A 17,621-nucleotide genomic window follows, 5' to 3' on the forward strand; every position below is an offset into this window, starting at 1 on the left:
ACGCAACTTTAAACGTATTGCTGCTTTGCAGAGATATAGAATGATTTAAATATTTTACTATCAAGCTTGAGACTTTACTCTCAAGCCCAATACTTAAAAACAGTCATTTAGTGAAGAGGACATAACAGTGGTGTTTCAGATATCAATCTGCATTCATATCATGAATTTCTGTTTTTGCAGGTACAGAGTATCTGTCGCTGGGGACGGATGGCGTATGTGCTTCTCATCGACTTCGATAGAGAAGCAACATGTTTGAACACATTCAAACGTCTCTCACACCACACTTTTTGGCTTCAATGTGACAATAGGTCACTTAAGTTAGCCATTAGTAATATATCATATTTCCCAGTATCACCATATAAAGCCTAAACAACACCGAGCCAAAGATGGAATTACATTGAACAAATTGCTCAACTTCTCGAAGACCTACCGGGAGCTGCTTGTTCTGAGAGTAAACAAGACCTAATGTTGTGTGCATGCGTGTGTGTGTGTGTGTGTGTGTGTGTGTGTGTGTGTGTGTGTGTGTGTGTGTGTGTGTGTGTGTGTGTGTGTGTGTGTGTGTGTGTGTGTGTGTGTGTGTGTGTCAGATTTAAGCTTTGATAAATGATCATTGTATGCGTTGTTTGTTTGTTGCATTGTTATTCCAAACAACAACGCAACTTTAAACGTATTGCTACTTTGCAGGGATATAGAATGATTTAAATATTTTACTATCAAGCTTGAGACTTTACTCTCAAGCCCAATACTTAAAAACAGTCATTTAGTGAAGAAGACATAACAGTGGTGTTTCAGATATCAATCTGCATTCATATCATGAATTTCTGTTTTTGCAGGTACAGAGTATCTGTTGCTAGGGACGGATGGCGTATGTGCTTCTCATCGACTTCGATAGAGAAGCAACATGTCTGAACACATTCAAACGTCTCTCACACCACACTTTTTGGCTTCAACGTGACAATAGGTCATTTAAGTTAGCCATTAGTAATATTTCATATTTCCCAGTATCCCCATATAAAGCCTAAACAACACCGAGCCCAAGATGGAACCCTGAGGTATCCCCACATGTTAAGACACTTACATTGACTCACAGCTGATATGTTTATCGTTGTACTTTGTTATACCTCTGGACATTGTGTTGAATTGAATTCATTGAATTCATTTCGGCATATTGTCGACGCAATTTGTGGTGAATGTATTTACGATTACAAAAGGCTAAATAAGCCAGGAAAATCTGCACAGGCATCTGCACAGGCATCTGTTATCTCAAGAAATCTTCTTGAGATAACAGTGGTTTTTCAGATATCAATCTGCATTCATATCATGAATTTCTGTTTTTGTAGGTACAGAGTATCTCTTGCTAGGGACGGTTGGCGTAATGTGCTACTCATCGACTTCGGTGGATTAGCAACATGTCTGAACACATTCAAACGTCTCTCACACCACACTTTTTGGCTTCAATGTGACAACACCAAGCCCAAGATGGAACCCTGAGGTATCTTGGGCTTGGTGTTGTGGCACTTACATTCACTCATAGCTGATATGTTTATCGTTGTACTTTGTTATACCTCTGGACATTGTGTTGAATTCATTGAATTCATTTCGGCATATTGTCGACGCAATTTGTGGTGAATGTATTTACGCTTACAAAAAGCTAAATAAAACATGAAAATAATCTGCACAGGCATGGAGGAAACACCGTGTGTATCCCTGATTGTCTTTTTTAGTTAGTGCCATTTTCCATGTTGTAATTTACTCAGATTTAGATATTATATTATTTAGATACATATTTAGTGATTGCTTATTATAGTGATTGATTAATTGCATTTTATATTTTTGCATTTTAGTTTAGCATATGTTAAGTCTGCATGCATGCATTGCTTAGAATAATCCGAGATCCATAGGACATATAACTTGCTTGAGAGCGCTCGCGGTAGTACAGAGCTATGACGCAGTGAGCTTCGGCCTATTGTCAACACAATTTGTGGTGAATGTATTTACGATTGCATCTCGGATTATTCTTTACGATTATTCTTTACGATTTATAACATTTAAATTATTACGTTATTGGCAGTTATAACGCTATTGGCTGTATGTGTTCGGTTCAAAGTCGGCTGGTCAACACAGCATGGCTTGACTGGGAAGGAGCAAAGGAGAAGGCCAAAGGACTGGTTGCCACTCACCCACAGGCGTCGAAGACACACCAGTCGTAGTACTGCTGGAAGGGAACCTCAGGGTGGCAGGGGGAGAACAGCTCCTGGGTCAGCAGGCCACAGCGCCTCCTGGCCCACGGCACCCTGTGGGGGTTCAGCTGGGAGGGGGAGAAGGGATCACTCCCTGCTACGGGTCACACATCTGGATCACTCCCTCATACAGGTCACACATCTGGATCACTCCCTGGTACCAGTCACACATCTGGATCACTCCCTGAGACGGGTCACACATCTGGACCACTCCCTGATACGGGTCACACATCTGGATCACTCCCTGGTACTAGTCACACATCTGGATCACTCCCTGGTACTAGTCACACATCTGGATCACTCCCCGATACAGGTCACACATCTGGATCACTCCCTGGTACTAGTCACACATCTGGATCACTCCCTGGTACTAGTCACACATCTGGATCACTCCCCGATACAGGTCACACATCTGGATCATTCCCTGGTATGGGTCACACATCGGAATCACTCCCTGGTACAGGTCACACATCTGGATCACTCCCTGGTACTGGTCACACATCTGGATCACTCCCTGATACGGGTCACACATCTGGATCACTCCCCGATACAGGTCACACATCTGGATCAGTCCCTGTTACTAGTCACACATCTGGATCACTCCATTATACAAGTCACACACCTGGATCACTCCCTGGTACAGGTCACACATCTGGATCATGCCCTGATACTAGTCACACATCTGGTTCACTCCCTGATACAATTCAGCCACTCAGTTGGTCAGTTTGCCACTTGGTTCGCAGGTACTATCAGTCAGTCAGTCAGTCAGTCAGTCAGTCAGTCAGTCAGTCAGTCAGTCAGTCAGTCGGTCAGTCGGTCATTCAGTTGGTTAGTTTTTTTTAGTTAGGGAATTAGTGAGATGGTTAACCACAGGGCAGGGAGTTGTGACCAGAATATATAGAGGTGAATGGGGGTGTATGTGTGTGCGTGTGTGTGTGTGTGTGTGTGTGTGTGTGTGTGTGTGTGTGTGTGTGTGTGTGTGTGTGTGTGTGTGTGTGTGTGTGTGTGTGTGTACCCACAGCGCAGGGGTCCCGGAGGTCCTGGTCCGCCACGTCCGGGCAGGAGGGGCTGACCTTCCAGGAGTTTCCGAACAGCTCGGCGGTGGACTCCATGATGCCTTGCCTGGTGGTGAAGTCGTTCTCCGTGTCCCCGTCAAAGTTCCCGCAGAGCCCCCCGACCCGGCCCCGCAGGCGGGCCGCCAGGCGCACGTACACACGCATGCCTGGAGGGGGAACCAGGGGCAAGGCACCAGGGTCAACGGAGAGACACCACTTTATCAATCCCAGCAGCAGTGGACGACAATGGGTATAATACAATACAATAAGATTACAACACCACGGTGCCAAGGACAACACAAAGAGACGCTAAAGTAAACGCTATAGTAATGACAAACAGACCAAACAGGGCAAACAGTATCGACAGTGTGAATTATAAAGCGGCCCAGTGCCAGTACGAGTATATTGAAGTGTGTCAATGCAATGCAAAAAGACAATCAGGTCTAAGTAGTGCACTGTGATGTCACATCCTGTTGAGGGCATACAGTCTAGTGGGCGCCTAGGGATGAGCTGTGAGCGTTTGTTGACCAGCGTTTCGGTCTGATGTGGTCGGGGTGTCAAGAGAGGCATTGTGTGTTGCGTGCGAGGGTGAGTGACTGACCTCCGTCCCAGAGCAGCGTGACCCCCAGACGTGAGGACAGCGAGACGAACAGCCCCACGCGCTCCAGTGTCAGACCGCTGCCACTGTAGGACCGAGGCAGGGTCACTGGCATGCCGTTCACCGTCACCGCTTTACCTGGAGAGAGGGGGGGGGGAGGGAGGGGGAGAGAGAGGGGGAGGGAGGGAGGGAGGGGGGGAGGGAGAATGAGGGGGTGGGTGGGAGGGAGGGAGGGAGGGAGAGAGAGGGGGGAGGGAGAGAGAGAGAGAGAGGGAGGGGGGAGGGAGGGGGAGGGAGGGAAGGAGGGAGGGAGAGAGAGAGAGAGATGGAGGGAGGGAAGGGGAGGGGGAGGGAGAGAGAGAGAGAGAGAGAGAGAGAGAGAGAAGGTTTCTTTCAATGTTTCTTTTATCATATGCCTTCATTTCAGTCAGTTCATCACCATGCAAGAAGAGACACGATTTGCAGAACTCAAATAATGGCAGCTCAAGAGGAAAGTTTGGAGATCAATGGAGCGATCAAAACCTCTCAACCGTGGCGAAAGATGAATAGACGTTTGCACGGAAAGCTCTTCTCAGAGGACAGAGAAGCGCTCAGTTATTGGATGTTATTGTGTGGATCAGATCTGTTCAGAAAGCTCTTTATGCATGGGCCCAGGCAGGGCCCCGCTGAGATTTATTACAGAGCTTAGCCTTGTTCATCTGCCTGACTCCTGAGGCTAGGTCACAAAGCCAAAATAAGTTTTCATCGCATCTGTGCTGGAAAATGTGTGCCTATGTGTGCTATTCAATCATCTACACATCTGAAACTGACCCGAGCAGAATGCGTTTTTGGTTCCATAAACTAAAGCTCAGGGGTCTCCTTGATAAAACTGTGCGTGGGATCGTTACTAAAAATGCGCGTACGCCAAGAAGCCAAGTTTAGCCTGCGCCAAAAAATATTCTGATTTATAAAACCCTGAGTGCCTAAAAGTGTGAGCAGCTGAATCAGCCACACGTTCCGCCCTGTACACGCCCCTTTTTAACCATAAATGGTCAATGCAAATGACCTCATGAATTCGATCTGCATATAAAACAGACTCAGATGCAAGTATTATGTCTTGTCGGAAACAATGGCAGAAGTACTGAGAAAAGCAAAAAAGCGAAATTTCACGGAGGTTGAAGTGGAGACACTTGTGGGTGAGATGGAGCCCCGAAAGGTAATTTTGTTCGGCGGTCACGGGATTGGGATCGGCAACAACAAAAAGCAGAGAACTTGAAAAAAAAACTTGCCAAGACAACAACCTGTCTCTCAACGTCTGCAAAACCAAGGAAATGATCGTGGATTTCAGGAAGCTGCAGAGGGGGGTCAGGACCCCATACACATCGAGGGAGCTGAAGTGGAGAGAGTCTCCAACTTCAAATTCCTCGGTGTGTACATCAAGGATGACCTAACCTGGTCCATGCAGGCAGGCTCAGCAGTCAAAACTGCACAGAAGCGGCTATACTTCTTGAGGAGACTCAAGAAGTTTGGCATGTCTTCAAAAACTTTAACAAACTTTTACAGATGCACCATTGAGAGCATCCTCTCAGGCTGCATCACTGCCTGGTATGGTAGCTGCTCCGCTGCCGACCGCAAGGCCCTGCAGAGGGTGGTGAAGACAGCGGAGCGTATCACCGGCAGCCATCTCCCCTCCGTGCAAGGCATCTACAACAGTAGATGCCTGAGGAAAGCAAAAAAGATTCTAAAGGACAACAGCCACCCAGGCTATGGACTGTTCTCATTGCTGCCGTCTGGTAGACGCTACCGGAGCATCCGAACACGGACTACCAGACTCACAAATAGCTTTTTCCCCCTGGCTGTAAGGCTTCTGAATCAGAAACACTGAACCTCTGAACAGTTGCCACCTCCACCTACTCCCTGCTCCCCCACTCATACAATTCACTTCATAGATATATTTGCACAATTTTAAAAACTTTTAACTTATCCTTAGCATTTCTTTTTAACTTATTCTCTATTCACACTTAAACTGCTGCTAGCCCTTCTACTGTACTCTAATTGTGGAATGTTAATGTTATATGTTATATTGTTATAATGTCATAGTGCTACAGAGATATATGTTGTTTTTTAAATTGTTGTATGTTAATGTTACATTTTATATGGTTTATTGTCACAGTGTTATAGAGTTTTATGTTATTTTTGTTATTTGTGTGACGTCTACTGCGTAGATGAATGATGCTTGCCAAGTCGTAAGAATTTTGCTGTGCTGAAGCAATTTGGTACATGCAACAATAAACACACTTTGACTTTGACAGAGTGGGTGGCAACATGTTGCTGCAGCAGTGAACTCTGTCAGTAGCACAGAGCGCACAGTCCCAGAATTAAAAAAGAAGTGGTCTGACATAAAGTTACATATTTTTATGCAGCCTACCAATAAATCGTTATAGTCCCTTTCCCTCCGAATCCTGCCATTTGCATGGTCCGCCAGAAGTGCCATACGGTGCAGCATTACCACGGCGCTCACCTCTGTATTTATAGGGTTACGGTCAGTGGCGCCTCCAGAAGATTATTCCAGGGGTGGCCAATGGGGGCCACAGCAAGTTACGCAGTTACGTCCCGGGCAGCGATTGTTGACGGGGGGGGGGGGGGGGGGGGGGGGGGGGGGGTTTCATTCCGTCTATACGAGCAGAGGTGTGCGCCTGCAGCCAGAGGGGGCACCAAAATACCTATTCCCCACACAATATTATGTCATACTTCATTGACAACCGCTACGCAGCGCATTTACTGCATTTACTGCTCGTTTTCACATTACCAACTATTGTGAATTCAAAAAAATCTAGACTACATTATATATTTCAAATAAATATGCATAATACAAATTGTCTTAGGGGTGGCAAGTGGGGTGGCAAAGGATGATTTTATATATCATCCTCGCCACCCCATGGTGGCGCCACTGGTTACGGTAATAAGACTGACGAGAACACCTTGGATAATCAGTTTGTAATCACCCACGTAAAATGTGTGTTTGGTGGCTTGGTTTCCCACACTTGGGATTTAATTGACGTTTGGTTATGTGTTTACAGTGTCACATAAAAATATTATGTTGATGACACATGTTGGACAGATGCTTTATTCCATGCAGTCGCGCCGTCAGTGGACAGTATGGAATGACGGGATTAAATATAGAGATTTTTTTTTTATTTCTATTCTAAGGAGATGTTTCTGGAGTTATAACTGAGAAATAACGCAGTTGACTTAAATTATTTTGATTAGGATTTAACGCATGATACGGGTTGAAATTAAATTTATGAAGGGCGATGATAAAACATAACTGTCTTCTCACTCTGCAATTCTTCGGTCTGACTTCAGTTCACCACCACACCATCCGTGTCGCCAATTCTCCTTTTCCTCCAAACCAGGCGTAGAGTTTGCTTAGGGCTGCGCACATTTTCCTGTCAAGTTGTTTTTTTATAGATCACAACCTTTGCGTGGAAAGTCACCTGCACGCTAATTTCAGCCCCGTTTTGTGCGTACGCAACGGTTATAAATGAGGACTGAATGCTCTCCTCCCATCAGTTGCACTCAGCAGCTGCCAGACCTGGGCTCAATGCCATCAGACGTGAGATACTAATCTGAGGTCTGCTTTCTGGTTCTACAGGGGTCTTACCGCTGAGCAGGTCTAGGGGGTCCTACCTCTCAGCAGGTCTAGGGGGTCCTACCTCTCAGCAGGTCTAGGGGGTCCTACCTCTCAGCAGGTCTAGGGTGGTCCTACCTCTCAGCAGGTCTAGGGGGTCCTACCTCTCAGCAGGTCTAGGGGGGGTCCTACCTCTCAGCAGGTCTAGGGGGGGTCCTACCTCTCAGCAGGTCTAGGGGGGGTCCTACCTCTCAGCAGGTCTAGGGGGGGTCCTACCTCTCAGCAGGTCTAGGGGGTCCTACCTCTCAGCAGGTCTAGGGGGTCCTACCTCTCAGCAGGTCTAGGGGGGTCCCGGTCTAGGGGGTCCTACCTCTCAGCAGGTCTAGGGGGGTCCCGGTCTAGGGGGTCCTACCTCTCAGCAGGTGGATGACGGTGTTCCCCAGGCTGAGGGTGACCGACTTGGTGCAGGTGACGCCTGTGCTGCCACAGGGCACGTTCTCCGCCGTCACGCTGAACAGGCCGTCCGTCTCCCGCGCCAGCACGTACTGGCAGTCGCCCAGGAAGGAGAAGCAGCGGCCGTCGAAAGTCACGTAGTGGGGGTCGCCCGTGGCAACGCACACGCCCCCGCACACCGCCTGGCCGCAGAGCCAGCGGCGGTCTTTACACACACTGGGGGGAAAGAGGAGACAGGAAGCCGGCGGTATGTTTAGGTCGGGCGGGAGAGCCTCCAGTCTTGTTTGGTGGTACTACCAACGACAAAGAATCAGAGAGAACGATTCCCGGGACGGTCCGATGTTCTATTCCTGAGGGGCCTTCTAGTATCTCAGGGATAGCTGCCGTCTGCACGGTACAGGGTGTAGGGTTAGCACAGACGGCCGGTGAAACACAGGAGGGTGTACCAGGTGTTGCAGTCCTTGGTGATGGTGTCGTTGGTGAAGTAGAGGCGTCCGTTATGGTGACAGGGACAGTCCTCGGGCGGGACGCAGCGGTCGCCCTGGGGAGGGAAACACGACACGGACAACGATATGAACCTCACGTCACACACCTTTTCACCCTCGCACCGCACTGTGCCACCCCCTCCCTCCAGCCTTCAGACACAGAGTTTTGATACCACCACTCCATTTGTTCCCCTGGGTAGTAGTGTGCATTCAAAGGTTGCAACAAAAACGCTAAAACTACTTATTCTAGATGAAAAGGGATGCTGTGGGTTCCATAGTATCAATGCTGGTCTAAATCTTGACTAAAATGCACATGCAAGTATTAAAAACCTAGGAAACAATGTAACTCACATAGCCCTCTATGAGTTGAACGCATGGTACTACATGCATTAGTAGTTCATGGTAGTTTTGAGTTGCCAGGTAACGTCAATCAAACATTCTGGCCCCAGCCCTCGATCTAATTGGCCAGAGGAAGGCCGTGTGCAGGAGAGCGGAGGCCTGAACAGAAACCCCGCCCCTAACCCAAACCCCCCAATAGAATCACGCCCCCCCAGATGCTGAAGACGCTAGAATGAGCCAGGAGCTGTTCATGGTGAGCAGACCCACCAGCAGCACGGCCCCCTGGGGACACACGCAACCCGCCAGGGGCTCCAGGCAGCCGGGCCGGGCCGGGCCCCCCTGCTGCGGGCCGGGGGGGTCCAGGCTGGAGCAGCTGAGCAGGCAGGAGCGCGGGGAGTAGACCAGGGAGCCGGGGCACTGGTTCAGCTCCTCGCAGCGCCGCGAGGTGCAGTTCAGGCGGCCCAGCTCACACACGCTGCGGACGCACGGAGGGAGAGAGAGAGAGGCGGCGGAAACACTCAGTCCCAGATCAAGGCCTCACCGCTGGGAGAGATAAGCATGAGTAGAAATAAGGAAGGCGATACGATGGCTGCTAATGTTCTAGCTACTGCAATTAAAAGGTATTGCCCTGTCCCCTTGTAAACCGAAGTTTACACATTACATCTAGACCAGCCTTTCCAAAAGACTGGGTCGCGACCCACATGTGGGTTGCGGGAGATTTGAATTGGGTCGCCAAATAAATGTAAAAAAATAAAATAAAAAATTGACATTAACATTTTAAAAAGTTTCAACAAGAAGCATGTTTTTGATAGTACTGGATGTTTGTATTGTGCTGATAATTTTACTTATAACATTGAATCTAGTTGAAAGGCTAATGTACATTGTGTTCGTTTTACTGATAAAAGAACACTGAAATAAAAACAATGAGATAGCCAAAACAAGGAGATGTTAACTCTGCCTAAATACCTTTCTTTGGTCTCATTTATAAAGTATTTAATACGTGTATTATGTTTTCAGTAACAAGTGCATAAATCAAAGTTATGATTCATCTCTTCAAAATGGCTGGTTTAAGTTCATATATAAGGGGATGCGGAATTGACAGTGAAACTTTCAGGAATGTTAACTTATGCACAAATTTGTTCTTCTCATGATTTTATAAATAAGGCCTATTGTGAAATGGGGTCGCGATGGTTTGTAATTTAAAAGAAAATGGGTCCCCAGAAAAACAGCTTGGGAAACACTGTTTTAGAGGATTATGTGTTCTCAGCTCCGTTTAACCGTGCAGGAAGCAGAATGCCAGCTGGCTCACAATCGTAGCTTCAGTCTCCACATAATCCCAATCAAATAGGAACTGGAAGAGCAGCAAGACTGGCGAATAAAGGAACTATGTCGTAGGCCTGGTTTAGTGGAAGCCTGGGGGTTTAGTGGAAGCCTGGGGGTTAAGACAGGACCAGGCAGGTCCCCAATGTTATCCTTGGTGTCAGGGGCATAGGAAGGTTGACCTTTTTGCCTATCAGCCGTAGTCATAAAGCCTGAGAAAGTTTGGCACCCACCTCAATTCACAGAGACCAGAGCCAAAATGTTAAGCAACAAATGTATAATGTGTGAATGATCAACGGATTACAGCTCTATCAAAGGAAGCCGATGAATTCAGACTGTGATGTCAGCAGATATTTACTGAGGGCAATCCATCAAGTGACAGACAGATTCTCTCTCACACTGTCACACACACACTGTCACACACACACACAAACACACACACACACAGACACACTTTCACACTATACAGACAGCAGGCTTAAGTACTTGGCAATTGTGGTTAAAGTCAAGTTAATGAGTAGGGAAGAGCAGCGGAGGTCAGTGGCTGAGTGAAGCTGTCTTGCGGTGAAGAGATATGACGAAATCGACCTATCCTGTGATGGGAGGCAGCAGGAACATAGAGAGATTTCATCAGAGCTCTCAAACCACCAGGGACTCCATGGGGTCATGGAAGACAAAGCATGTCACTAATTATTAACGCAATATCTTGACATACATTTATTGATATATTGAGCAATATATTGGTGCAAGTAATAAGTATTGCAATTTTTTTGTTCAATAGCTTTTTAGATTGAGCAATTGGCTTTGATATTGATCTCACAAGTATATCGCAATCGAGAGGAGAGCCAGTTGAAAGAATTTGGACAAGGACCGCTCTGGCCCGGGAAAGAGTTGATTGAGAACAGAACAAGGTTGAAGTCTGCCTCCATGTCTTTTGGCTTGTTGGACCCCGAAACCCTACCCACTGCGTCTCACTCCCCTACCCCAGTTTACCCTCCTCAGTTTGAATCAGAGCTCTGAAGACTGTTTCCAGGAGATGTAATCCTACTGAGGATGGCCAGTGATCCCCTCGAACTCCGTACTTCATTGGTCATTGATAAACCAACCTGTGTGTTTTAGCAATGACTGCAGTTTAATTAATGAAAACACATCATCTGCGATGGGGCTGCAACCTGCAAATAAGAAATCCCCTTGATAAGACATGAAGATTCTCAGACACTGTAAATTGCTGCATAATACTCCTGCAGCTGGTGTGATGATCTGTTCGGAGACTGATCTGAATTAGCTTTAAGGACCCGGTATATGGAGAAACATGCCCTGATAAGAAATGTTGAATTCATTTTCATACCATGGCATGGGACACAGAATACAACATTGCTGCAGAGCGAGCTACGTGCTATTTCAGTTCACCTGCATAATGCTCTACTGAGGTGAGCTAAAAGGTCAAGCACTGTAAAGTAATTTAAACAATAAAACAAACAACTCTAAGGTCATATCAGGGGCATGCTTTGCACTGTGCAAGCGCCAATGGACTTAGAATGAGATTGATGGTTCATCAATCCCGTTAACTACAGTTCCACAACACCTCTGACCTCGCCCACAGTCACATAAACAATCCACCGCATGGGTCAGAAACACAGCACAAGAAACCAGAACCCTTGACATCCAGCACATAATTCGCACATTCATACCAACAGGCCAAATATGTCCTTGGCAATTAGAGAGGCTTCTTTCTCATCCTAGGCATGGATCCTGAGCCTAGGGAGGCATCCAGATGATACAGGAAGCCATTCATCACTTCATTCAGCACTCACTAAATCATCTCCACGTATCACTCCCTAAACAATTCCCCTCCTTTTGCGTCAGAGAGACTAGAACAAACCTTTTCCAAATAAAGTGAGTTATAAGCAATCTTGACTCTTCTTTTATAAAATGGGCGGCGTTGTTTCTTTCCCAAAGTGAAATAAGGAAGATAAGAATGAAAGAGAATGAAATCCTAAGCAGATGGTCACCCCCAGCTGACTGAGGATGAGACATCATTAAGACACGTGCCAGATATAGCCACCGTAGCTTACAACTGTCTCACGTTTCCCTGGTAACAGACTTACTACTACTCAGAACTTGGATTTGTTGGGTTTTTTGGGCACAATTGGAGAAAGCTACCCTAGCTAGGGCAGTTTTCATGCCCTTACCTGCGTTGGGCAAACCAAAGTGGTTGGGGTAAACACTTCAAATGGCTGTTTTACATCTGGACACAGACAAAATCCTTTTCCCTTTTCACTTGAGAAGGTGGTGTTGCCTTTAGCCCCTCATGACGCGGACAGTGCATCCTCAGAGCTCCTCCGAGAGTTAATAATCGATTGGCTAATCTGAGCTTCGGGACCGTTTCTACTGGGGCCGACTCTTCCAGGTGGGGGTTAGTTCATTTCTTGGGAGCTTCGATTCTTGGGAGCTGTTACAAGTTCAGGAACAGTTTAACCACCCAAAGATCATGAACATCGCCCCGCCAGATAACCTGGACCGAGCCATCATGTAGGTATCACGAGGCAGGCTTCTCCTGAGAGCTTCTCCTCAGCATCACGCGCACGGACGCACATACCAGGTGTTGCAGTTGATTTGGACGGTGACGCCGGGCTGGAGGGTCCTGTCTCCCTGCACACAGGGGCACATGGCGAGGGGCACGCACTGGCCCAAGGGGTCCTCAGCCAGCCCCGGGGGACACTGGCACCCCGGCACACAGCTCTGGGTGGTGCGCCCGCCTCCTCTACCGCCGCCACCGCCATCGCCATCGCCGTCATCAACCTCATCTTCATCACAGCTCCAGCCCCGCTGCAGGTCCGAACACGAGCCGCCACACGCCCGGCCGCACTCCTGGTACTCCTGGCCCCCGGAACACCGCACGGCTGGAGAGAGGGCAGGAAGGGGAGTGGGGAGAGGGGAGAGGATGGGGAGAGAGGGGATTTGGGAGGTGGGGGAGACGGAGAGGGGAGAGGAGAGATTAGACCATACTTATCCTCTACTGTTTCCAAAACCTACCTGCATGCGATTGTATTCTCAACCATTTCCTACTTTTTACCAATATGGTCTCTCACCACCAAGGAAGTTACTGAACCCATCGCACGGCTATACAACCGAGCTTTAAAGATCCACAGCAATCTTCCAAAATTGACACACCACTGCACTGCACTCACTAAATCGCACGCTCTGTCCTTTCAAAATTGTATTTACAGTCATGCTGCACATTTTATTTTCAACTCCAACACAGCACCTCACAAACACTCATCTCCCTCTTACCAACACATAACATGCCCCAAGTGCGAGTCACTAGATCTGTCTCCATGGCCCTCCACCCAGTGCCCGCATACAATAACGGCTATGGGCAGAGGTCCTTCATCCATACTTTCACCAAAATCTGGAATGGCATTTCCCATCACATTAGAGTATTACAATCCATCACACAGTTCAAAAAAGCTTATAAACTGTTACTCCTCACCACATACACTTGCGAACACTAAAATATAAATCATTGTCTGTGCTCAGTCTGCTGTCTATATGATTGTCCTACTGATGTCTGACGTGCTATGTCCCTGTTATGTGTTGTATGTAAATGTGACGTGTGATGTGCCTTTGTCCCTGTTACATGTTACATGTGCTGCAGAACAGGAACCTGCTGGAAATCAGCTATTTTACTGAGGCCCGTTTTAAATTGTAACTTTGTTACTTTTAATCCTTTCCTGTATAATAAATAAAAAGAAAAAGAAGAAAGAAGAAGAGAGGAGGGAGAGCGAGGGGAGGAGGGGGAGATGGAGAGGGGAGAGGAGAGGAGAGGGGAGGAGGGGGAGAGAGGAGAGAGGGATAGAAGAGGGGACAGGACGAGAGGAGGTTAGCATAGGGTGAGAGAGATAGAGGTGGGGAGAGGAAGGCAGTGGAGAGGAGAGGAGAGGAAGGGAGAGGAGAGGAGAGGAAGGGAGAGGAGAGGAAAGGAAAGGAAGGGAGAGGAGAGGAAGAAAACAAAATACAAAAATGAGAATGCATGCCGATCATCTGGTTCCGTCTTGCAGATTTGATTATGGGACTTCTACAGATGTTGGCTAAATGTAAGGATTCTCGTCGCTGCAATTCTTGGTAGAACTTCTATCTCAAATCCTCTCAGCTCAAAGCGGATCTGGCCTCGGTGCACAGCGGGCCTACTTACGACAGAAGGTGTGGTTGCGCCAGGGGATGGCCACGCCCTCCTGGGCGCAGTGGCGGGCGTAGGCAGTGAGGACCGTACAGTGACACGCCCCCTGCTGCTCACAGCCGCACACCTCCGTCTGGCAGAGCCGCAGGTACGGCTCCCGCTCCACCACGTCATGACACGCCTGCAGGGACCCCAGGGAGAAGGCCCCCAAGTTACCATCACTCCTCTTATCAACCTACTCCTGTTAGGCCCCCCAATGGAGAAGACCATGAGACCATGGCTGTATCCGAATACTTAGTACATACTATTTCTTTTCAGTCTCTACTACTTGACCGTACTACAGTCTACAGCTATGCGTAGAACGCCTCCTGCCGAAACTCCACCGGATGTTTGGAGATTACGTATCTCCCCTCAGATGCCGGCAAAATTACCTTGATAAGCTACCTGTTTTCCGTCTTGTCATCGTTGCTATTAAATTAAAAATTCTATTCTATTTTTACTTAGTTACTTACTTTACTTTTTTACTCTTTTTAATGTCTCTTTTTTTCGCCGCTTTCTACAACGTCTTTCTGGTTCAGTCGGGTCAGCCATCTCTTCTTCGTTCGTTACCAGACTCCGGTTGCATTGTGGGATAGCGTAGTGACCTACCGTTGTATACTGTGGCGGTAGCATGCATTCTGAAACGTTTCCCGTACTACACAATGCGACCTGAGCATTCGGACGCGCTATATTTGTGGCGTACTACAAAATGCGTACTATATAGCAGTCAAGTATGAGTATTCGGATTCAGCCCATGACTCCTCTGTTCAGTGACCCCCCCCCCGGTCTACCCCCCCCCCCCCCGCGCCCCGACCACGGACCTGGAAGACGGGGCTGTGGATGACGGAGCACAGGGCGTCTGCGTGGGGCCTCCTCTGGGCGTAGGTGGTGCAGGGGTCGGGGGCCGCGGGGCCCCCCGGCGGCAGGGCGCAGCGCTCCGCCGCGAACTTGGCGGCGAACGCCGACACGCTGGCCTCCACGTCGCCCTCGGGGGTGGTGAAGTCGTCGTGCTGGTCCCAGGTCAGGGTGCCACACAGGCCGCGCACCTGGGGAGGGGAGAGAGAGGGGGTTCGGTCTGGGGCAGCTCGTATAGAGGGGCCGTCTGCCACCAGTCTGGACCCAGCCCCCTGTGTGTGTGTGCGTGTGTGTGTGTGTGTGTGTGTGTGTGTGTGTGTGTGTGTGTGTGTGTGTGTGTGTGTGGACCCGTCCCCCTGTGTGTGTTAGTGGACCCGTCCCCCTGTGTGTGTGTGTGTGTGTGTGTGTGTGTGTGTGTGTGTGTGTGTGTGTGTGTGTGTGTGTGTGGACCCCTCCCCCTGTGTGTGTGTGTGTGGACCCGTCCCCCTGTGTGTGTTAGTGGACCCGTCCCCCTGTGTGTGTGTGTGTGTGTGTGTGTGTGTGTGTGTGTGTGTGTGTGTGTGTGTGTGTGTGTGTGGACCCCTCCCCCTGTGTGTGTGTGTGTGTGTGTGTACGCGCGTGCGCGTGCGTGCGTGCAGACCTTGTGGGCGAAGCCGGGCTGCAGGGTGATGAGGGCCAGCGGTCCGTCCAGGTGCCACAGCAGCTGGGCCCCGAAGGTCTGCACCATGAGGAAGGAGGAGGAGGCCCGGCGCACCACCAGGTCGGCCGTGACCAGCGGCAGCGCCTCCCTCTGCCCGTTCAGCGTCACCGAGCCTGGGAGCACATCACGTGACACGTTGAACCCGGACGGCCCTCAGAGGACCTCATCCGCTCCTGGGAGAGGTGGTGCTGTCTGTCCAATCCGAGTGCTAACTGATCGGGCTTAGCTCAAGAGGTCGACTTGTAACCGGAAGGTTGCTGGTTCGATCCCCGGCGCCTCCTAGCTAGAGCGTCGAGGTGTCCCTGAGCAAGACCCCTGGCGTCGGTGTGTCAATGTTTCTGTGCACCGTCTGTAAGTCGCTTAGGATAAAAGCGTCCGCTGATGCGATAAATGTTGATGTAAATGTAATGCTCCATCAGCTCATCGGTACCTGACGGGGGCACAGTGCAGCGGTGAAATGTATTTTCTTCCACCTCTATATGAACAAAGACCTCCTCACACCTGAGCCCATGTGTTCCCCAGCTGGACCAGGATGCACCGGGAGGAACAGTCCCTTAGGAACCGACCAACGTTTAATCATTTAATCATTGCCCTTCTGCCTCGCGTTACTGGGAGTTGAACTTTACAGCCTCTTCTATTCCCTGTATTTACTCGTATCTGCTATCTGCTTCCCTGGCACGGCCTCACTCCTTATCACAGGAGGCGGGGGCCGGGGCCCGTTTCCTCAATACTCCCGGCCCTTTGAAGCCCTGCAGAAGGGTTTACCGTTACAAAGTGCTTCTGCCTTCACCCCCACTTGACCTGACTGGTTCCTCGAGGACCGGTCTGACTGCCTTCTGCATCTGAAAGGGTTTGTATGGTGAGTGTTGTCTCCACTACATTGTTTTTGCCTCGCTTGTGCATGTGCTCAACCCCTAATAAAGTTGTATTGTATTATAGTCAAAGTTCTGAAGCTCAGCCCTCCATGTTTTAGAGCTGGATCACACAGTTCACGTATGAGTAGGCCAGCGGGTCCAGACCAGTGGGTCCAGTCCTGCTCACCAGTGTCCGTGATGGTGACTGTGGTCCGGAGAGCTGTGACGGACAGCTCCTTCAGACAGCCCTGCCCCCCTCCTCCTCCTCCTCCTCCTCCTCCTCCTCCTCTTCCTCCCCCCATCCACGAGTCACAGTCTCCACACCGCAGGCTGACCGCCAGCTTCCTGTCCACGAAGTCCTGGGAGAGCGCGCACACACACACACACACGCGCACACACACACACACACACACACACAAAGATACACACACACACATGCACACGCACACACACACATACATATAACACACACACACACACACACACACACACTCACAGACACAGACACAGACACAGACACACACACACACACACACACACACACACACACACACACACACGCATAAACAAATGTATCATGCAAAATATCCTGATAAACTGAAAAAACATGCATAAACGTGCATTAGAATGAAAGCGGGTTCCCATTGGAGTTGGTTGGGTTGACTATGGAGTACATCAGTGGGTACATGTGACCCCACCTCACGGTGTCTCTACGCCTCGCTGAGTCTCACCTCCACAGCAGTGAAGGAGCAGGCTCCGCCCTGAAGGGAATACCTCTTCCTGTCGAAGGTGGTGACCTGCAGCGCCCCCATCAGCATGCACTGGGCAGCGCAGCGCTCCCCAGTACACAGCCACTGGCCGTTCTTACACACACTGGGAGACGGGCATGGGGG

General features: G+C 49.2%; 1 protein-coding gene across 1 annotated transcript in view; it reads right to left on the bottom strand.

Moving 5' to 3' along the window:
- sspo (SCO-spondin) overlaps positions 1 to 17,621 on the bottom strand; it is a 108,501-nt gene that overhangs the window by 81,194 nt on the left and 9,686 nt on the right. The window contains exons 12-23 of the mRNA XM_030349720.1: positions 17,460 to 17,601; positions 16,916 to 17,087; positions 15,815 to 15,987; positions 15,141 to 15,365; positions 14,296 to 14,461; positions 12,700 to 13,003; positions 9,048 to 9,255; positions 8,403 to 8,497; positions 7,916 to 8,172; positions 3,897 to 4,031; positions 3,260 to 3,462; positions 2,181 to 2,308 (exon numbers count right to left, since the gene is read on the bottom strand). Of these exons, the coding sequence (XP_030205580.1) occupies positions 2,181 to 2,308; positions 3,260 to 3,462; positions 3,897 to 4,031; positions 7,916 to 8,172; positions 8,403 to 8,497; positions 9,048 to 9,255; positions 12,700 to 13,003; positions 14,296 to 14,461; positions 15,141 to 15,365; positions 15,815 to 15,987; positions 16,916 to 17,087; positions 17,460 to 17,601 (2,208 nt within the window). The remainder of the gene's footprint in view (positions 1 to 2,180; positions 2,309 to 3,259; positions 3,463 to 3,896; positions 4,032 to 7,915; positions 8,173 to 8,402; positions 8,498 to 9,047; positions 9,256 to 12,699; positions 13,004 to 14,295; positions 14,462 to 15,140; positions 15,366 to 15,814; positions 15,988 to 16,915; positions 17,088 to 17,459; positions 17,602 to 17,621) is intronic.

Source organism: Gadus morhua, chromosome 23 (genome assembly GCF_902167405.1).
Source record: "Gadus morhua chromosome 23, gadMor3.0, whole genome shotgun sequence".
NCBI classification, from domain to species: Eukaryota; Metazoa; Chordata; class Actinopteri; order Gadiformes; family Gadidae; genus Gadus; species Gadus morhua.